This window comes from Tupaia chinensis, unplaced genomic scaffold, assembly GCF_000334495.1.
Source record: "Tupaia chinensis unplaced genomic scaffold, TupChi_1.0 Scaffold143247_2, whole genome shotgun sequence".
In the NCBI taxonomy this organism is placed as follows: domain Eukaryota; kingdom Metazoa; phylum Chordata; class Mammalia; order Scandentia; family Tupaiidae; genus Tupaia; species Tupaia belangeri.
Genome location: NW_006203092.1, coordinates 322,573 through 342,453, shown reverse-complemented (window position 1 = coordinate 342,453; position 19,881 = coordinate 322,573). Strand labels below are relative to the sequence as shown.

At 41.1% G+C, this 19,881-nt stretch overlaps 1 protein-coding gene across 1 annotated transcript in view; it reads right to left on the bottom strand.

Annotated features, from left to right (window-relative positions):
• The window catches only part of FREM1 (FRAS1 related extracellular matrix 1), a 182,673-nt gene that overhangs the window by 128,077 nt on the left and 34,715 nt on the right, over positions 1-19,881 (bottom strand). Inside the window, exons 4-8 of the mRNA XM_006163834.1 lie at positions 13,859-13,953; positions 10,332-10,633; positions 8,209-8,402; positions 3,096-3,419; positions 111-219 (exon numbers count right to left, since the gene is read on the bottom strand). Of these exons, the coding sequence (XP_006163896.1) occupies positions 111-219; positions 3,096-3,419; positions 8,209-8,402; positions 10,332-10,633; positions 13,859-13,953 (1,024 nt within the window). The remainder of the gene's footprint in view (positions 1-110; positions 220-3,095; positions 3,420-8,208; positions 8,403-10,331; positions 10,634-13,858; positions 13,954-19,881) is intronic.

Here is a 19,881-nt window from a genome sequence, read left to right as displayed (position 1 = left end):
TTCAGGTGCCTTATGTGCAAAATAGAAAATGACCTTTCTTTACCGACCCATCTACTTTCTCATACTCCCTTCAGGGCTGTGTTGCTTTAATGCCTTATGTTGAGATTCACCTGTATTCCAGGATACTCGGGGGGCATTTGTGTCTGCTGCTCTGATGGAGAGGTGAACCGTAATAGGAGCGCTTTTTTCGAAGAAGAAGTCGTAGACCTCCAGCTCCACCTATAAGCAGACAGATGCATGTGAGTGTACATGCCCTCAGGCAAAAACCTCTCCAAAAAAATCACATAGTTGAACAAGTTCTTCTTTGAGATTACATCATACTCCAGAAAATACACATAGGAAGCAGTCAGAATGGTAGTGCTTTATTTGTGAGCTCCAGGTAAAGCAGGATATCCAGTGAGAAGTTACTTCGGATCAGGGAAGGCACGAGAGGTTAGGGAGAGAGAGGGAAGTGACATCGTGGCGGGGAAGACTGTGAGAGCCAAGGACTAAGCACAGCACTTACAGTCAGAAGGCCTGTCTGCCCCTGAGCCTAAATGCTGAAAATGCCTAACTTACATGGAGAACAATTTGGTAACCCCAGAGATACTCTTTTTTCCTTAATAAACCTGAACTCAAGTCTGAATCAATCTCCTTGTTTAAATTTTCCATCCTGTTAGTGAGAACTTTAAGTTTATGAAGTGTTATGACCTGCGAGACTACAATCAGCTAGTCTCCCCTCCCCTTGAATACAAAACAAGGTGATAGAGACAATGAAAGGGGTTTATCAATACACCAAGAGGAGGACTTTGCTAATGGAAAGCATTTCATAGTGAAATGAGTTAGCAGATGAGACTATGAGGTGTCCTATTCTGAGTCGCTGTTATTAGACAAAATTAAGGACTCCATAAAAAGCTCTCACTAAGAAAGAAAAATTTATGAATCAAAGCATTGTAAATAAAACTCCTCTCTAACTTCAGTGATCTGCGTAATGTAGGAAAGCTGCTGAGGAGCACTAGAGCTCCCAAACTGGCGAGCACGGGGCCAAATATGGCCTCCAGAATATTTCATAGTGGCACAGTATATTTTTAAAAAATCATTGTTTATATAATTTTATTTGTTATTATTTATTTTTCAATTTGGGCAGGGAGCGAGAAAGGGAGAGTGAGAAAGCAAGCCGCCAGGTCTGGGACTCAAACCACGGTCAGCCATGTGGGAGTCCAGCACCCCAACCACCACACCATCTGCCAGTCCCAGCACAATATATTTTTAAAAGAATTTGAGGGCCAGCTATGTGGTGTAGTGGTTAAGGTGGCTATATCACACATGGCTGACTGCACAGTTCAAGTCCCAGACCCTGCAGCTTGAGAAATGGGCCAGGCGTGTGTGCTTGTATCCCCCAAATCCAAAGAGAATAGAGAAGAGACTGCAGCGTGGCCATTCTCCCTGGAGGGATGATTTCTCACTTAGTCTCGCTCCCTCTTCTTCTCTTTCTGGCAAGTGCACATTCCCTATAGAAATTTTTTTGTCCAGCCACTGTGGAGAATGATATGGAGGTTCCTCAAAGACCTTCAAATAGAACTACCATATGATCCAGCAATTCTACTCCTGGGTATCTACCCAAAGAACAAGCAAGCACTCAATTGGAAAAGCGCCTGCATAACTATTTTCATTGCAGCATTATTCGTGATTGCTAAGACATGGAACCAACCCAAATGTCCACATCTATGCAGTATATGTGCCACAATTTTTCAATCCATTCATCTGTTTGTGGACATTTGGATTGGAGAACATAAAAGTATTAAAAATTGTAATGGACACTAGAGAAAAAGTGGGAAGGGAATGTGGGAGGGGAAGAGGTATAGGAAATTTGAAAGGGAAGTGGAGAGGTAAGACACTTATGGGACACAGATAAGGTTGTTTTTATCTGTTGATGAGGATGTGTATAGTAGTCTCAACTGGGCTGGACTGAGGTGTATATCATGCTGGGTAAAGTCTCTTCACAATGTAAAATGATGTATAGCGATTTAAAGTATGAATAATAATTTTTAAATTAATTTAAAAATTAATGAGGGAGGTAAAGAAAAGAAGAGGTATTTTTGACCGAGTCTCACCATGTTGAGATCCTCCTGCCCTAACCTCCAGGTTGACTAGGACCACTGGCATACACCACCATGCCTGTCCTGTTTAGGTGGGTCTGGGCCTCCCACGCAACTTTACTACACAGGGACACCCTCCTGCTTGTGCCACCATGGTCTGGCCTTCAAACTTTTCATTGTGATGTCTAAAAATGTTTTAAACTTTGTCCAAAAATATTAGATTTTCTACTGTTCTTGGCAAATGAAAATTGCAGCTACACAGATGCATCTCCACATGGCAGACTCAGCCAAGCAGAGGCAGCTGCTCCTGAGGCACTGGCTCTATCTGCAGGTTGCCAGTGTTCCCCAGTGCAGGCTACCCCTTTGCATGACCTGTCTGGCTTTTCTGGACATGTCATTCGCATTCTGATTTATAGTGACTGATTCTCTGCTGAGGCAATGAATGTAAAACAAACTTGAGGATCCATAGAAGTGGCCTCCATTAATTAGATGCCAACTAGGCTAGAAGCTTGTTTCTTTTTCTTAAAAAAAAAAAAAAAAAAAAGCTTTGGCACAGCAGGCCGTTTAAAAAAAAAAAAAAAAAGCTTGGGACCAGCAGACAGTTTAATGGCTACATCACTGGATTCCCACGTAGTTAACTGTGGTTCTAGTCCCAGACCCAGCAGCCTGAAACTCATGCCAAGTGCATGCACGTGTGTGCTCAAACTCCCAAGAGGAGAATGGAGGAGAGGGGACTGCAGTGTGGCCATCCCCCCAGGGGATGATCTCTCGTTTTGCCTCTCAGTCTCTCTAGTGAGCACATGTACTCTAAAAAAATGTTAATTTAGTTATTTCTTCAGAGAGAGAGAGAAACAGAGCTGCATCCCAACAGAGTCTTCATGCCATGATCCAGCCTGTCTCAGTTGGCCCAGATTATACCCGATGTTCTCAGGGAGGTCCAGGACTCTGACCCATGCCCTTTCCCATGGGAGCGCAGTAATGTGACCCCTGCACCACCACCTACCCCTTTCCTCTTACCTCATAGTGTCTCCTCTCCAGATGGCTGCTGTTTGGAGGCTGGTAGGCAATCTGCATGTCATTGAGGTCTTTCCAGGTGAAGGAGGAGATGGGTCTGGTGTGGTCTAGGAGGTGAGTCATGTAGCCCTCGAGTGGAGCTTTTGTAATGTTGAACACCAGCAAGGGCTTGGGTGTCTCATCCTCTTCACAGTCCAGAACTGCTGTAGTCAAAGAGGTCAGGATGAACTGATCTACTTCCAGAATAAACGTGGCCATGAATGCAGCCCTGGGTATCTGATTCGGAATGCCAGCTCTGATGTAGATGGGCAACCACGCACTCTCTGACTTTTGAAGGAGAAAGTAAATATAAAGAAGATATGACATGAATGAGGCTACAAAGGAGTTAACAGTGTGAAAAGCTGCAGCTTAGAGGATGTATCCAGCAGTGATCTGAAACCTAACTGCACAACTGCACATTACGCCTTAGAATCATTTGTTTATTATTTATTTATTTATTTTTAAGATAGGGTCTCACCATGTAGCTCCTGCCTCAGCTTCCCAGCTGAACTACAGACATTGGGCCCAGCTTTTTATTTATCTATTGTATTAGACAGCGTCTTGCTATGTTGAGTTGCTGGGTTACAGGCACACACCACTGTGCCTGGATTTTAGATTGGACAGGGAATTGAACCCAGGCCTCCCATGTGGGCCCACGTGAGGAGCACAGCATCTTAGTAGTGTGCACCACCGTGGCTGGACACTAAGGAACTTGTAACCCATGCTGATATCCATGACCAGAGGGACTCATTTAATTGTTTCAAAGAAGGGACTAGGAAATGGTACTTTTAGAACTCCCTGGTGATTTCAAAATACAAACAGGGTTAGAAAGGAGATAACTATTTTGGAATAAAAAGAAATTGTGCTTGTGATTCTGTCTCCAACCCTTAGAATCTGTATGACTATAGACAAGATATTTAACTCTTGTTTTACTCCCATCTGTAAATAGAAATGCTAGAGTCTCAAATATTAAGGACTAAATGAAATTGTTAAAGTAAAGCACTTAGCAGTCTCTGCCACACAGCACAAACCTCCTCTGGCTACCCTGCCCACTTTCTCCTGTTGGCTTTAAAAGGAGCAGGGGAAGGATAAAGGAGATATATCTTTATAATGCTGCACTCACGTACCAGAAGGATGGACTTAGTTGCTGGGGTCAGCAAAGAATGAATTGTGGGGATTACTAGTGACCACTCAGGCTAGAAATACATCCTCCCACAAACTGAGAGAGCTATGAGTACAAGACCGTCCAAAGAAACCATGAACTTGAATCACGGATCTAGAGTCTCAAGCAGGGCTATGGGGGAGGGAGGATCCTCACAGTGGTAGAGGCTGGCTCTTCTAGGCTCTGACATATCTTTTGTTGAGGGGATCCAGTTCAATTACCAAAATCACATTAGTCCATGGGAACCAGCAGTTAGCGTAATGGTTATGTCGCTGGACTCCCACGTGGTCATCTGCGGTTTGCGTCCCAGACCCGGTGGCTTAAAACTCACGCCGGGCGCATGTGCGTGCGTGCCCAAGATCCTGAGAGGAGAATGGAGGAGAAGGGATTGTGGCGTGACCACCCCCCCGGGGGGTGATTTCTCGCTTTCTGTCTCTATGTCTCTCTCTGTCTGTCTGGCGAGCGCACGCGCCCTATAGTGAAAACCTCTCCCAAACAAAAAAGAAAAATTACATTAGTCCAGTACAGCTGAACACTGGATATTGGGCTAGGAGGTACAATCTGTATAAAACAGAATGTTTTAAAAATGAAATCTTCCTTGGCTCAGTCTCAACTAAAGTTGCTATTAAAAAAGATAAATCAGATTTCTAAATGACTGTGAGACAGATACTATAGGCAAATTGTCTAGAGCCAGTTCTAGATTCAAGAACTTTCTAGCGCCCTGTAAGAATATACAAAATTGAGTGGCAAGAGAAAGAGGTTCACTTAGGGAGAGGACATTGTGGTGTGCTAAGTGTCGTGACTTCAACACCACAGTCCTGACCACGAAGCAGGAGAGTGGGGCAGTGCTACATTCCTTGTCTCAGCTCTCAGGAGAGAAGTTTCCTTGAGAGCAGCCTTCAAATGTCTCCTACAGGCGAGCTACTGCTGGGCTCAAACCCAAGGAAGTGAAGTGGCCAGAGAGGATGGCAGTGACTGTGCTATAGAATCAGCCCATCTTCGTATGTGGCAGCATAGACGTGTGTGTGCTCTCAGATATGGGCACTGTGAGACAGAGGACTGGGCAGTGAGAGGCCAAAAGTCCAGCAGCCAAAAGCAGCAGATGGAAATCCTATTCTAGGGACTGCAGGAGAAATTGCAAGTGACCACTCAGGCTAGAAATGCATCCTCCAAGAGCAAAGAGCTAAGAGAGGGAGCTTGACAGAGCTCTCCAGAGAAACTGTGACGTCTCCTTTGAGACAGAGCAGCAGCTTGAAACACCTGCCAGGTTCTGAGAGCATGAAATCATGTTCTATCAGTGCTTGATCGGATCAGAACTCTCTCTCCAACACTCCCTCCAGGCCACCCCCATCACCCACCACACCCCTGAAAGTTAAAAACTAGCCAGCAAGGCTTGGAAGAGAGAAGTGCAAGGGAGAAACAGAGAAGACAACCTCACCACTTCCCACTGCATGGCTGTTGAAGACAAATGAATGGCATACCGAGTCATCCCAGGGCCTAGTGTACCTACTCTTCACATGTCATCAGAAAACAAAAAATATTTGAAGATGCACAATTTGGGAAAAATATATTTGAAGATGTATAATTTGGGGGAAAATATTTGAAGATGCATAATTTGCAAATTCAAGAACAGATAAACTATAATTTAAAAGGACTGGTGCTAAACACTGAGACCAATTAAGTCTCAAGTTAAATCTAAATAAATATGTTATTTTATAAACAATTAATAAAATGGATACAAATGTCAAAAAAGCTGGCTTGAAATAAAAGAGGATGTGAGAAATAATGGGATATACCATCACATGCTAGAACTTCAATTGTGAATTATATAACAAAGCCTGGGAAGTGGGCAATTGCCAAGAAAAAGGATCAATTAAATCAATTCTCATCATACTTAGGAAGAGGGTCAAGAAATGACATTTATATTTTGACCTTAAATATTGTAACTACAGTTTAAAGAATATGCTTTAAATGTAAAATTAAATCCAACTAAAATATAAAGTGGGATAAAGAACTTTTAAACAAGATAAAGGCAAAGAAAACAACCTATTTTGCAAGACAATTTTTTTAATAAGTAAAAAAGCATAAAACACGGTAGAAAAAAAATGTACTCATTATCACCACAAATATAGTTTGTTTCCATATTCAAGACAAATATTCTAAGATTGAGTAAAAATGTCTAATTATATATACCTTACAAAAAAGGCTCTCAAAATTCTCTAAGAAGATTGAAAGTAAAAGGATGATCTAAATTTATCATGTAGGAAAAAAAAGCAGGAGCACCATGTTAGGACGAATGCAGAAGAGACCACATTAATTTCAAACAAAGATGAACTTAAGGGAAGAAGAATTAAAAGGGACAGTGTGGGAAGTTATTATTCATAAAATACATAAGGAAAAATTTGTATAAGCAGCACTATATTTAATATTTTTCTGGCCAAAGCTATGGGAACTAGAACAGAAATAAAAGGAATAATTACAGAAAAAGAAAGGACAAAATTATCATCATTAGTGAAAGATATAATTATGGTGTTTAAAAGCCCAAGGAATTGAAAATGCCTTAAAATAATTGAATTCAGGAAAGAAGCCAGATAAAAGAAAACTGTTCCAAAAAATAGCTCTCCTATTTATCATCAATAACCAATGAGAAAATACACAAGAGGAAAAGATTCTATTAGCAGTAGTTTCACAGAATCAAATCACTCAGGAATGGATTTAATAAGTGTACTCAACTTAATGAAGGAAGCTATAAACTTTGCAGCATCACAGAAAAGAACCTTTGCCCGGATGAAGTGATGCCTCCTTCTGGATAAAGGAACTCAGTATGGTAAATGTTTTCATATTTCAATTTTTCTCCAAATAATTTATAGTTTTAATTCAACTCAGATAAAACCCCTAGAAGCTTTTTTGAAACTAACATAAATAATTTAATTATTTATCGAATGGTGAGACTATTAAGTGATGGAGAATTTGTCCATAAGATATTAAAGTATATTATAGACTTACTAAACGTAGAATAAATATGAATAAGTATAGTACTGGTGCTAGAATAATTAGGTAAATCTAAGCAACAAAAGAGCTAACCTTGAAATGGTCTATATTGTATCTTTCTATACAATAGAATAATCATCTAAAATCAGTGGAAAACAAGCTAATTGTTCAACATGTAGTATTGACAATTGGGAAAAAGACTGATCTTTATATTTAATTTTATAATACAATGTATTTCAGGTGGATTGAAAAGGCAAATGTAAAGAAGATATCATTTAAAAACCTGGAAGAAATTCTGGGTAAATGGTCATTTAGTCACTTGATGAGGATGGGGTATACAACCATAAATATAATAAAGAACAAGATACAAAATTTGACATACAGAATATGTTCAGACAGTCCTTCCCAAGTTACCTTAGTGATAGCAGAGCTAGAAGAGAACCAGAGAAGGGAAATTACACACTAGTATATAAGAAAGTTACTATTTATTTTTTAGAGGTTTTTGCCTTAGGACGCATGTGCTCACCAGAGAGATAGACAGAGATAGTGAAAGGGAAAGTGGGGGATCACCCTCCAGGGGGATGGCCATAGCACAATCCCCTCTCTTTCATTTCCTGCTGGGATCTTGGGCACACATACACATAAACTTTGCCATGAGTTTCAAGCCACTGGATCTGGGACTCAAACTGCAGTCACCATGTGAGAGTCCAGTGATGTAACCACGATGCCATCTTATGGCTCTGAAAGCTACTGTTTTAAGCACTGGCAGAGCAAACAAGCCTACATTTCCACTGAGTCACGAGGCAGCCCTACCCACAATAGCACAGGAACTCTCCCTGGCATGGGACCCAGCATGACTCCCCAGAGGAACTTGCTCTCACTGTGCCTCAGCTGAGGACACAGATGCAAGAGCCCAAACTCTACCTTGTACACAATTTTGCTCCTGCTATCTGTGAGGTCCAGCCGGATGGAGATATAATCAATGGGTGGGGGGGGAGCCATATGTTGATAGCGAAGCCCCATCAGCAGGAACTCCTCGCAGTTCACTTTGAGACTGCCTATCTTCTTCAGTCCTGGGGTACAACTTCCTCCTGGACACTTCGGTTCTGTTCCCAGTTCTGGAATGGATGGCAGTAGATTAAGATTGTCACTTGAATACAATGATTATAAAATTTGAAAACCAATCCTCTTCCCTGTGGATACTTAATCTCTCTCACTGCCTCACGAATCATTCGCAAAGTGGGTTTTCACCATTTTGAAAACCTGTCATTTCCTATACTGAAAAACAAAACAAAACCTGTGGATACTTAATCTCTCTCACTGCCTCACAAATCATTCGCAAAGTGAGTTTTCACCATTTTGAAAACCTGGCATTTCATTTACTGAAAAACAAAACAAAACAAAACAAAAAATAGTTGACCAGTTGTCTCATCAGGCCCTTGCTCACCAAAAATAATACTGAGAGAGGAAATAATAAAATGTACTTTTCGGTACTTCAACCTCTCTAGTAAATAGACCAGTGGCTCGAAGCAGGTTTTCCATGGTCTAGTTCCAGTCTTCCCTTTGCAGCATCAGCTTCCATGACTCCAACATCACATCTCTCCTAGTCTGTTCTACTCACTGCAATTCTCTCTCAACCGAGTTCATCACGCACCCAAACCCTGCGTATCCTTCTAACTGCAGTTCATCTTTTTAGTAAACTTTCCCTCCAACACCCTGACCCACCTTTCTTTTTAGTAAACTTTCCCTCCAACACCCTGACAAAACTTTTCCTTTGACACCCTGACCCAACCTGCTCTGCCTCCCTGAAAGACATGCTCATCTTTCCAGTGGCCTTCACATCTCTCCCCAACTGTATTTTTCACTCTTGTTGGGTATGTGATACTTATAGGTCACTTATTTTTTTGAGTCTCATATTCCTGATGTACAAAATAGATACTCTACATTTTAATCTTAAGATGAAATGAGATTTATGCACAAGCATATCGTTAACTTGTAAGCGTCTGTCCAAACTCAAGGTATTACTACAATTATTACTATGCCTTAAATTTCTTGGTTTTTCCATAGTTCCTAGATCATCATCATACATATTAGAGGAGCCTAATATTTATTAATTGAATAAATAGCAGAAGAATCACTGTCCATCAACTTTCTCTAATTTAAATCATGGCTGCTGAGCCTGGCAGGTAGCGTGGTGGTTAAGGGTGCTGGACTCCCATATGGCAGAATGCGGTTCGAGTCCTGGACCTGGTGGCTTGCTTGCTCTCTCTTTTTCTTCTCACTCTGTCTCTCTCTGGTCCAATTCAAATAAACAAATAAATAAATAAAGTTAAATAAAATAATTATTTTTTAAAAATCATGGCTGCTACCTACCATCTCTACCTCAGATCTGCTCATAATTCACTAACACTTAATAAATATATCAACTACTCTTAGTACCACTGCCATGGCCATTACGAATAACAGCTGACAATTACTGAGTTCCCATGATCCAGACACTATTTTAAGCATACTTCGTGTGTCACCTCATTTATTCCCATCCTTGCACAACCCTGAAGTAGCTATTATCTTTTCTCATTTTGCAGAGGCTCAAGTAGATTAATAACTAAAATCACACAGGAAATAGCAGAGGTAGTTCTCAATTTTTCTGATTGCAAAATTCATGTAAGCACTAAGCTTTTTTTTTTTAAGAAAGTGTTTTGCTATAGGGCACATACACCAGAGAGACAGAGAGATAAAAGGCAAGATATCACCATCCAGGGGAATGACAACACCCCAATCCCTTCTCCTCCATTCTCCTCTCAGGGTCTTCAGTGCAGCATGAGTTTTAAGCCACCGGACTCAAGTCGTGGTGGACCATATGAGAGTCCAGCAATGCAACCATGACATCATCTGCTGGTCCCCTTGCCTATGTTTCTTAACCAGCTAAAATTATATTAGCTGGGTAGAACTCTTTTGTCATGCCAAAGGATGACTATTTGTGGGTATTTTTGAAGGTTTTAGATAAGATACAGAAGTATCTAGAGAAGTAATAAAAGATAACATACGGGACTCAGGGAAAAAACTGTGTGGTTGATCTCCACGAGGTTCTTTTGGCTGAGGCTCCACCTGAACCACTTGGCCATGGGCCGGCAGCCAAGTTCTCACAGGGTCCATTCTGACTGTACATTCCAAGCCAGCCAGCCTTTCATAATCGAATCTGATGAGGTTCTTATCAATCGCTCGGGACAGGCCATAGAATTCAGACACCTCTAGCACATTGTTACTCATACGGATGATGTTACAGTCTGGTTCCAGGAGATAAACCCGCAGGATAAAGGCTTCCGAGAAGGTGTCTGTTTCAGTAAATCTGTGGAGTAGAGCAAAGGCAATGTTTATGGTACCCAGACACTTTTGATACTTTGTATTAGCTTAAAAGTTGCCTCTCAAAAAAAAAAAGTTGCCTCTCACAAACTTTGTACATAAAACTGAGTTTGAATTTTGTTTCATGCTCTACTTCCAGCCCCTCTCTTCTCCTTCCTTCTCTTTACCTTGGTGTCTCTGCCTTTTCCTGACACTTCTTCCCCAATCATCTTTCAACACTTGCTCCCAAACTCACTGTCCATACTGATATTTAATATCTGCTGGGAGCTCAGAATCTCACTTCTATCACATATGTAATTTAAGAATATTAAGCCTGGAGCCAGCAGGTGGCATGGCAGTTAAGGCATTGGACTCCCACATGGTGGACAGTTCAAGTCCTGGACCTGACAGCTTGTTTTCTCACCTTCACTTTCTCTCTCTTTCTGGTCAGTTTTTTAAAAATTAATAATAATAATAATAATAATAAATTTAATAAATAATTATCTTTTAAAATAATATTACGCCTAACATATTTTATGGACTGAGCTTTTACTTAGGGCTGAAGGAGTGGACTTTCTTTTTTTTACTTGCTAGAGGGCACATGCACTTGCTATAGAGACAAAGAGAAGGGGAGAAAGTGAGAAAGCACCTCTCACTGAGGTTGGTCACACTGCAATCTCTTCTTCTCCATTTCTCCTTCCAGGATTTTGTGCATGCAAATATATGCACCTGGCGTGTTAAAACACAAAGGATCTAAATAGGATATTTATTTCATATTTAGAAAAGATATTATTCAAAATACAGCACATGATATCTCAGAAATATATTTTGTTTGTGAAATATATGTACTTAGACTTTCCCCACTTGTTCCTGTTGATGGGATACAGAACATTAAGAACTATTTGCATGTATTAAGAAAAAAATAGGGAACCAGCAGTTAGCGTAATGGCTATGTCGCTGGACTCCCACGTAGTCGACTGCGGTTGGCGTCTCGGACCCGGTGGCTTAAAACTCACACCGGGCGCATGTGCGTGCATGCCCAAGATCCTGAGAGGAGAATGGAGAAGGGATTGTGGCATGGCCATCCCCCCTGGGGGGTGATTTCTTGCTTTCTGTCTCTATGTCTCTCTCTGTCTGTCTGGCGAGCGCACGCGCCCTATAGCGAAAACACCTCTCCAAAAAAAAAAAAGAAAAAAACTCCACCACGTAGAGTCCTGTTCAGTCTAGTTTGAGTGCCCAGCTCAGATCTCGGCATGTAAAGAGTACTCAGCGATGGTTATGTCCATTCCCTCCATCCTCTTAGCAATGCTCAGGGCATTTGCAGAATCTCATAGCGATGGGTTGTCTTTCTTATTGGGAGAAGACGTTGAGTGATGAGTATGCATCAGTAGTGTAGTTTCCAACTGATGTGCTTTTATCACAGCGCAGGCATTATGCTAAACACTTTATAAGAATATCTCATTCAACCCTTATAAGAACTATGATAATCTGTTTTACAGATGAGGAAATGAAGATATAAGAGGGTAAGTAAGTAGTTTGCCAAAGGGGCTGGAGAAGAGGAAATATAGGAATAATTATGCTTCCTGATCTCCTGCCGAAAACTTTTTTGAATATTCCACTTAAAATGTCCCTAAGACCAAAACTGATGGCGATTCCTGTAACCTTACCCTTCATGTATATGCCTTACCCTGCCTGCCCCTGCAAACTCAAAGGAGTGGAAGTAGTCAGAATTCAGCCCTGTGTGTTGATTCGATGTACAACCATTGTGACCATCTCATTCCAGAACACTTTTTTCACCTCAAAAAGAAATCCATACTCATTAGCATTCAGTTTTCTTGTCCCTCCCCCCACCTCCTAGAAACCACAAATCTGCTTTCTGTCTCTGTAGATTGGCCTATTCTGGATATTTCATATACACAGAATTGTCCAATCTGTGACTTTCTGTGTCTGGCTTCTTTCACTTAAGCCTAGTGTGTTCCAGGTTCATCTATGTTGGAGCATGTATTAATAGTCCATTATTCCATTCCTTTTTATAACTAAATAATATTACATTGTATGGCTGTGCCACTTTTGTTCACCCATTCATCAGTTGGATTGGTTCAGTTTTTTCGCTATTATGAATAACACTGCAATGAGCATTGACGTGCAGGTTTTTGTATAAACATAGGGTTTTGGTTATCTGTGTACATACTTCGGAGTAGGATTACCGAGTCATTATACATTTATTCTGCTTAACTCTGTAAGTAATTTTAAAAACATTTTTATGATTTAATATGTTAAAATGGCAGACATTGCACTTCTTATAAGTAAGCATCTAATGATGAAAAAAGAACTTTCTTTAATATTAAAGTATATTTTCTTCCTAATTCTCATTAATAATCTGTAGTTGGGACCAGAAGGTGGTATGATAGTTAAGGCACTGGACTCCTACATGGCCAACCACAGTTTGAGTCCTGGACCTGGTGGCTTGAAAAATCACACCAAGCGCAAGTGCATGTCTTCCCAAAATCCCAGGAGGAGAATGGAGGAGAAGCGGTTGCAATATGGCCATCCCTCCTGGAAGGTGATTTCTCTCTTTCCTTCTCATTGTCTCTGTCTCACTCCAGTGAGCACAAGTGTTCTATGACAAAAACCTTTTAAAAAAAAATATTTGTGGGACCAGCAGTTAGCGTAATGGCTATGTCACTGGACTCCCATGTAGTCGACCGCAGTTCGCGTCCCGGACCCAGTGGCTTAAAACTCACGCCGAGCACGTCTGCGTGCATGCCCAAGATCCCGAGAGGAGAATGGAGGAGAAGGGATTGCAGCATGGCCATCCCACCTGGGGGGGTGATTTCTCGTTTTCTGTCTCTATGTCTCTCTCTGTCTGTCTGGCGAGCGCACGCACCCTATAGCAAAAACCTCTAAAAAAAAAAAAGAATTTGTAGCTTATAATTCCTATCACACATGATAGGTTGGACCATCAGAGATATTTGTACGAATACCAAAAGGAACCAGGATAGGGTAAATAATCTACCGCAGAAAAGCCCCAAGGAAGATGATACAAATGGAAATAATTAAAAGTTGACTCTAATTCTTGCCTCAACCATTCAGGTCTCCAGTTTCTATTGATTACTTCCTTGTTTGGAATCAATTAACTCCCCTCAGAGTAGTGCAGGTCCACAAAGAAAGCCCTAAGGAGGACACAGAACAGTTCTCTGGCACGGAATGAGCAAGCTCCTGTGCCGCTTACCTGTACAGTCTAAGCTTTACTGCGTCTTCATCAAGAATTGGGCAACCATTGTGAATATACTTCACTTCGTTGGGAAGAAAATGGCAGTCAAAGACCTAGTTTACATGAAAAAATGGATAGCATGAGAAAATTGGTATAAGATTTTATTTTCATAGCAGTATAGTACTGCCTGAAGAGCTCATGGTGTGTTAGTGACATGTGCCTGTGCGGGTGGCGTGTGCAGGTAATTGTGTGTGTGTGTGTGTGTGTGTGTGTGAGTTAGAGTTACCACCACCACCTCTGCTCTGCTCCCCACACCCATTACCATCCTGCTTATGCAGCTGTGTCTTGTTCTGAGGCTATACATTAAGAAAACCAAAAACAACTAAGCAAATAAATTAAGAGATGATTACTCCTCTGAAGAATTATCTTTTACTGTCTATAGTGCATTTAAAAATGGTTCCTAGAGGTGGTCAGGTGGCCTGGTGGTTAAGGTGCTGACTACCCCATGGCCAACCGTGGTTTGAGTCTTGGACTTGGTGGCTTGAAAATTACACTGGACAGGACCAGCAGTTGGAGTAATGGCTATGCTGCTGGACTCCTCTGTAGTTGACTGTGCTTCAAGTCCTGGGCCTGGTGGCTTAAACTCACTCACACCAGGGGCGTGTGCATGCGTGCCCAAGATCCCGAGAAGAGAATGGAGGAGAAGGGATTGCATTGTGGCCATACCCCATGGGGAGTGATTTCTCACTTTCTATTTCTCTGTCTCTGTCTTTCTGGTGAGTGCATGCACCCTATAGCAAAATCCTCTCAAAAAAGAAAAAAGAAAGAAAATTACACTGGGCATGTGCGTGTGCATATCCAAAATCCCAGGAAGAAAATGGAAGAGAAGGGATTGTGTCATGGCCATTGAGGGATGACTTCTCACTTTCCTTCTCACTGTCTCTCTCTGCCAAGTGCACACACACTATGACAAAAAAAAATCTTATAAATAAATAAAACAAAGTATGGCTCCATTCATCAAACTTGTATATACCCTATTCAGTGGTTCATAGCAACTGACTTAGAGATGTCTTTTTACATGTCTGCAGAGAAAGATATGTGTTGGGCCAGCAGGTGGCGTGGTGGTTAAGGACGCTGGACTCCCACATGCCCAACTGTGGTTTGAAGTCTCAGACCTGGAGACTTGCTTTCTCTCTTTCTCTCTCTCACCCTCCCTCTGTCCCTCTCTGGTCAAATTAAAAATAAATAAATAAATAAATAAAGTTAAAGTAAAGGATTCTTTAAAAAAAAAAAAAAGGTGTGCATTAACTGACCCACAAATACACTATATTCATGCTGTAACTTTTTTTCTTATTTTCTTTCTTTCTTGTTCAAATAGAATTTTTATATTCAAAGATGAAATTACTGCTATGGATTCTGTTATGGTTGACCAGAGTCAAACATGACCCACGGTTGTTTCTCACATACTTGCAAAAGGCCACTTTTGTTAGTTACGTAATAGCAGAAATTCCTGACAAGACCTAGAAATCTAAAGGCAATTTCTTCCAGTCAAATAAAATTATAATTAATCATATCACCTCACTCAGCATTATTAAGGACATTACTGTTACATTTCTTGAATCCTGTATTTTTTTTTTTTTTTGAGAGGTTTTTGCTACAGGGCACATTCACTCACCATACAGACAGAAAGTGAGAAATCACTCCCCAGGGGGGATGACCACACCGCAATCCCTCCTCCTCCCTCTTCTCGGGATCTTGGATCTTGGGCATGCACACACAGGTGCCTGGCATGAGTTTAAGCCACCAGGTCCGGGCTCGAACCGTGGTCGACCACATGGGAGTCCAGCGACATAGCCATTATGCTAACTGCTGGTCCCATAGGGAAGCCTGTCTTTAAAGAGCACAATCATCTCTTCCATCCACATCATTTCTGCACATCCTGACTCGTAGATTTTTAAAGAAATGTCCCTGAGGTATTCACACATCCTCACTATTGAGTTCATGGTGTTTAGTTTGAATCTTTTCAGAGCCTCATTTTCAGACACCTAAACACTCTGAGACGACTATCACTAACTCCAATGATTTTCTTTTCCCACAGACATCATTGGTTCCTCTTTGTAACTGACAACTAGGAAAGAGATAAAGAAAAGACCTTCCCCATATCATTGACAAATAGTCATGGCAATAAAAAGACAATCTGCTTTGTTAAAAGAAACATCTGTTTTATGTTTCATAATATGTTTTCCTTTTATAAAAGGCGACAACCATAATTGTCCATAAATTTACTAACTAAAACAAAGGAGAGCTAAATCCTTTTCTAATTACTGTCTAGCTTTGTTTTTTTCCACTTCAATTGCTTTTCAATTACAATTTATAATTAAATTGTCACACGTTCCTAACTCATTACTCACTTTAATGACAGTAAACTTGTTCAAACTAGAGATACTTTCTTAACGTTGTATTTCCTATTTGAAAAAGCAAGCTCAGCGCTACATGGGTGCTTTCCTACTCAGAAAATTTTGTGCTTTGGGCCAGGTGTAAGAAGTACTATGTGTGAGGAAATCTTGTCCTAAAACATGAGGAAGTCGTACTGCTATCGACCTCATCTAATTGACCGTATCAGGAGGTTATCTAAACAGAAGGTACTGGTGTGCACCAATTGGAATTCCTTTCCAAATATTCAATAGGAAAATGAACCTGTTGGTCCTAAGACAAACTTCAGTAATGAAATGAAAACACTAATTGAACAGATGTTAAACAAAACATTTTCTGTGCAAATCACATGAAACTGTTCATTACACAGCAGGGTGTTGTTAATACAGTCATCTCACTAGAAATGGGTTCACATAAGCCTGCCTTTCAGCTTACTATTAACTCTATTAAAGAATAACATTTAGGCTGTGTGTGTGTGTGTGTGTGTGTGTGCGTGTGTACGTGTGTGTGAGAATAAAAGAGAGAGAGACTGCTTGGCTATGTCTAATTTCAACCCATCATAAAAAATAAATCCCAGGAAAGGGTTCAACTGGGTTAATAAGTAAGCACAAATTTCAAAAAAGAAAAACCAGGCTTTATTTAGGAATCTCAAATTCATTGATATTATCAGAAATTACCAGAATAAAACAAAATATGAATAATCACCTAGCAGCTTGAGAAAGAAAATTTTCTCACTATATAAATTTCTCTATAGTACAAAATTTGAATATTCGGGAAATAAAGTAATGGCATTCCACATTTTAATGGAGTCCTTTGCCACAGATAAATTTCAGAAGACATAAACATCTGTTTACTTTAGATGATATAAATCAGTTTGCAATGCCAGATTTGCCTCTGGAAATACATACACTGAGCATTCAGAACCCGATTCATTTTTGTTGTCTGAGTGAGCAACAGTGTACTCAGGAATCCTTGTTTTCTGGGGTGTTCTCTAGCAGACAGGGTTTTCCTAAATTAGCCAAGCATTTTGTTTTATCTTTTCCACACCATCTTTCTGGTAAGTGGATTTTTGTCTTAAAATCAGAAAGTTTGAGATGGAGATGACTTGGAAGTCTACTTCAATCCTTGCTCCTTATAATTCAACGTTTTCACTAGTCCTAATCACTGGACTCCCAGTGCTGGAGAGCAGGTCAGTCAGCACCATTAAAACATGTCTGAAGCCCCAGCAGGTGGTGTAGTAGTTAAGACGCTGGATTCCCACCTGGCCGACCATGGTTTGAGTCGCAGACCTTGCTTGTGACTTGCTTTCTCACTTTCTCTCTGATGGGCACGTGTGTCCTATAGCAAATTTTAAAATTGTAATAATAATAATTTAATTAAAAAATCATCATTAAAAATGGGGCCAGCAGGTGGCCTAGTGGATAAGGCCCTAGACTTGCATATGGCCAACCACAGTTCAAGTCCTGGACCTGAGGGCTTGGAAATCATTCCAGGTACGTGTGCACGTGTGTACAAAATCCCGAGAAGAAAGGAGAAGAGACTGTGGCATGGCCCCAAAGGGTCATTTCTCCCTTTCCCTCTCTCTGTCCCTCTCTGGCAAAAGCATGCACACTATGGCAAAATTTAAAAAAAAAATTATTTAAAAAAAAAATCACTAAAGGGGCAAGCAGGTGGTGTGGTGGTTAAGGCAGTGGGCTCCCATGTGGCCAACCATGGTTTCAGTCCCGGACCCAGTGGCTCAAAAATCATTCCAGATGCATGTGCAAACATGCCCAAAATCCCAAGAGGAGAATGGAGAAGGAATTGTGGCATGGCCATCCCTGCTGGGAGATAACATCTCATCTTCCCTCACTGTCTCTGTCTTCGGCGAGCACACATTCTGGTAAGTGGATTTTTGTCTTAAAATCAGAAAGTTTGAGATGGAGATGACTTGGAAGTCTACTTCAATCCTTGCTCCTTATAATTCAACGTTTTCACTAGTCCTAATCACTGGACTCCCAGTGCTGGAGAGCAGGTCAGTCAGCACCATTAAAACATGTCTGAAGCCCCAGCAGGTGGTGTAGTAGTTAAGACGCTGGATTCCCACCTGGCCGACCATGGTTTGAGTCGCAGACCTTGCTTGTGACTTGCTTTCTCACTTTCTCTCTGATGGGCACGTGTGTCCTATAGCAAATTTTAAAATTGTAATAATAATAATTTAATTAAAAAATCATCATTAAAAATGGGGCCAGCAGGTGGCCTAGTGGATAAGGCCCTAGACTTGCATATGGCCAACCACAGTTCAAGTCCTGGACCTGAGGGCTTGGAAATCATTCCAGGTACGTGTGCACGTGTGTACAAAATCCCGAGAAGAAAGGAGAAGAGACTGTGGCATGGCCCCAAAGGGTCATTTCTCCCTTTCCCTCTCTCTGTCCCTCTCTGGCAAAAGCATGCACACTATGGCAAAATTTAAAAAAAAAATTATTTAAAAAAAAAATCACTAAAGGGGCAAGCAGGTGGTGTGGTGGTTAAGGCAGTGGGCTCCCATGTGGCCAACCATGGTTTCAGTCCCGGACCCAGTGGCTCAAAAATCATTCCAGATGCATGTGCAAACATGCCCAAAATCCCAAGAGGAGAATGGAGAAGGAATTGTGGCATGGCCATCCCTGCTGGGAGATAACATCTCATCTTCCCTCACTGTCTCTGTCTTCGGCGAGCACACATGCCCTATAGCAAAAACCTTTTAAAAAATTATGAAAAATATTGTATAATTGGGGCAATTTCATTACTCTCAGAGCGAGTATCATGTAAAAGAGTCATGGGCCATGTGGAGTGGGAAAAGGATAGCCCTTGCGGGCTGCCCTAGGGGACAGTAGATCTCCCTCAATTGCTCTCTGTGAGGGAGAATCTGGTAGCTGTAGGCTTTTGTTTTGCCCCACATGGTATGTGAGTTTTGGTCCCAGCTGAATACTGATGCAGCTAACAGCTTGCTCTGGGGGCTACCAGCAAGAATGTTGTTTCTTCTCTTTCCCCCAAAATACTCAGCTCACTTATAAATAAATGTTGAACAATTTATTTAAAATATGTTCATTGGAAGGAATATCAATTCATCAGTCTTTATAAGGTGCCCATAAATACTAGTACAGCCCTGGGTCCCTGTCTTATTAAGGAAACCAGTTCTCTAGAATGGAGTCATCTCTTGCTGCCTTTTATAACTCCTAAGTGTCTGCATTTTGCCTTTGACCCCAGGACCTGTAGATAGGTGGTCTCCATTTCTTGTTGCCGATCTTATTATATCACCCATCCCATCTTATTTAACATATCTCCAATATGAGCTATCCTAGGTCCCCTCCTTTTCCATGACTGATAGATGTCAATCAAATAAGCTCTTAGTGTGCAAACAATGTCAGGAGAAAGTAAGGAAAAGTTGCAATTACCAAGCACTTGGGAATATGAAGTCTTGATTCAGGGGGGCATTATTGTATTTTAACATTCTTAGGGGCCTATCTGAAGCTCTCTGACTGATAAAAGAAAATCTCACAGGAAACAGGAGGGAGATTTGGTTACTATCACATCAGGAATAACCCCCCCCCCCCAGGAGATCCCCCTCCAGGAAAAAACACGCACGG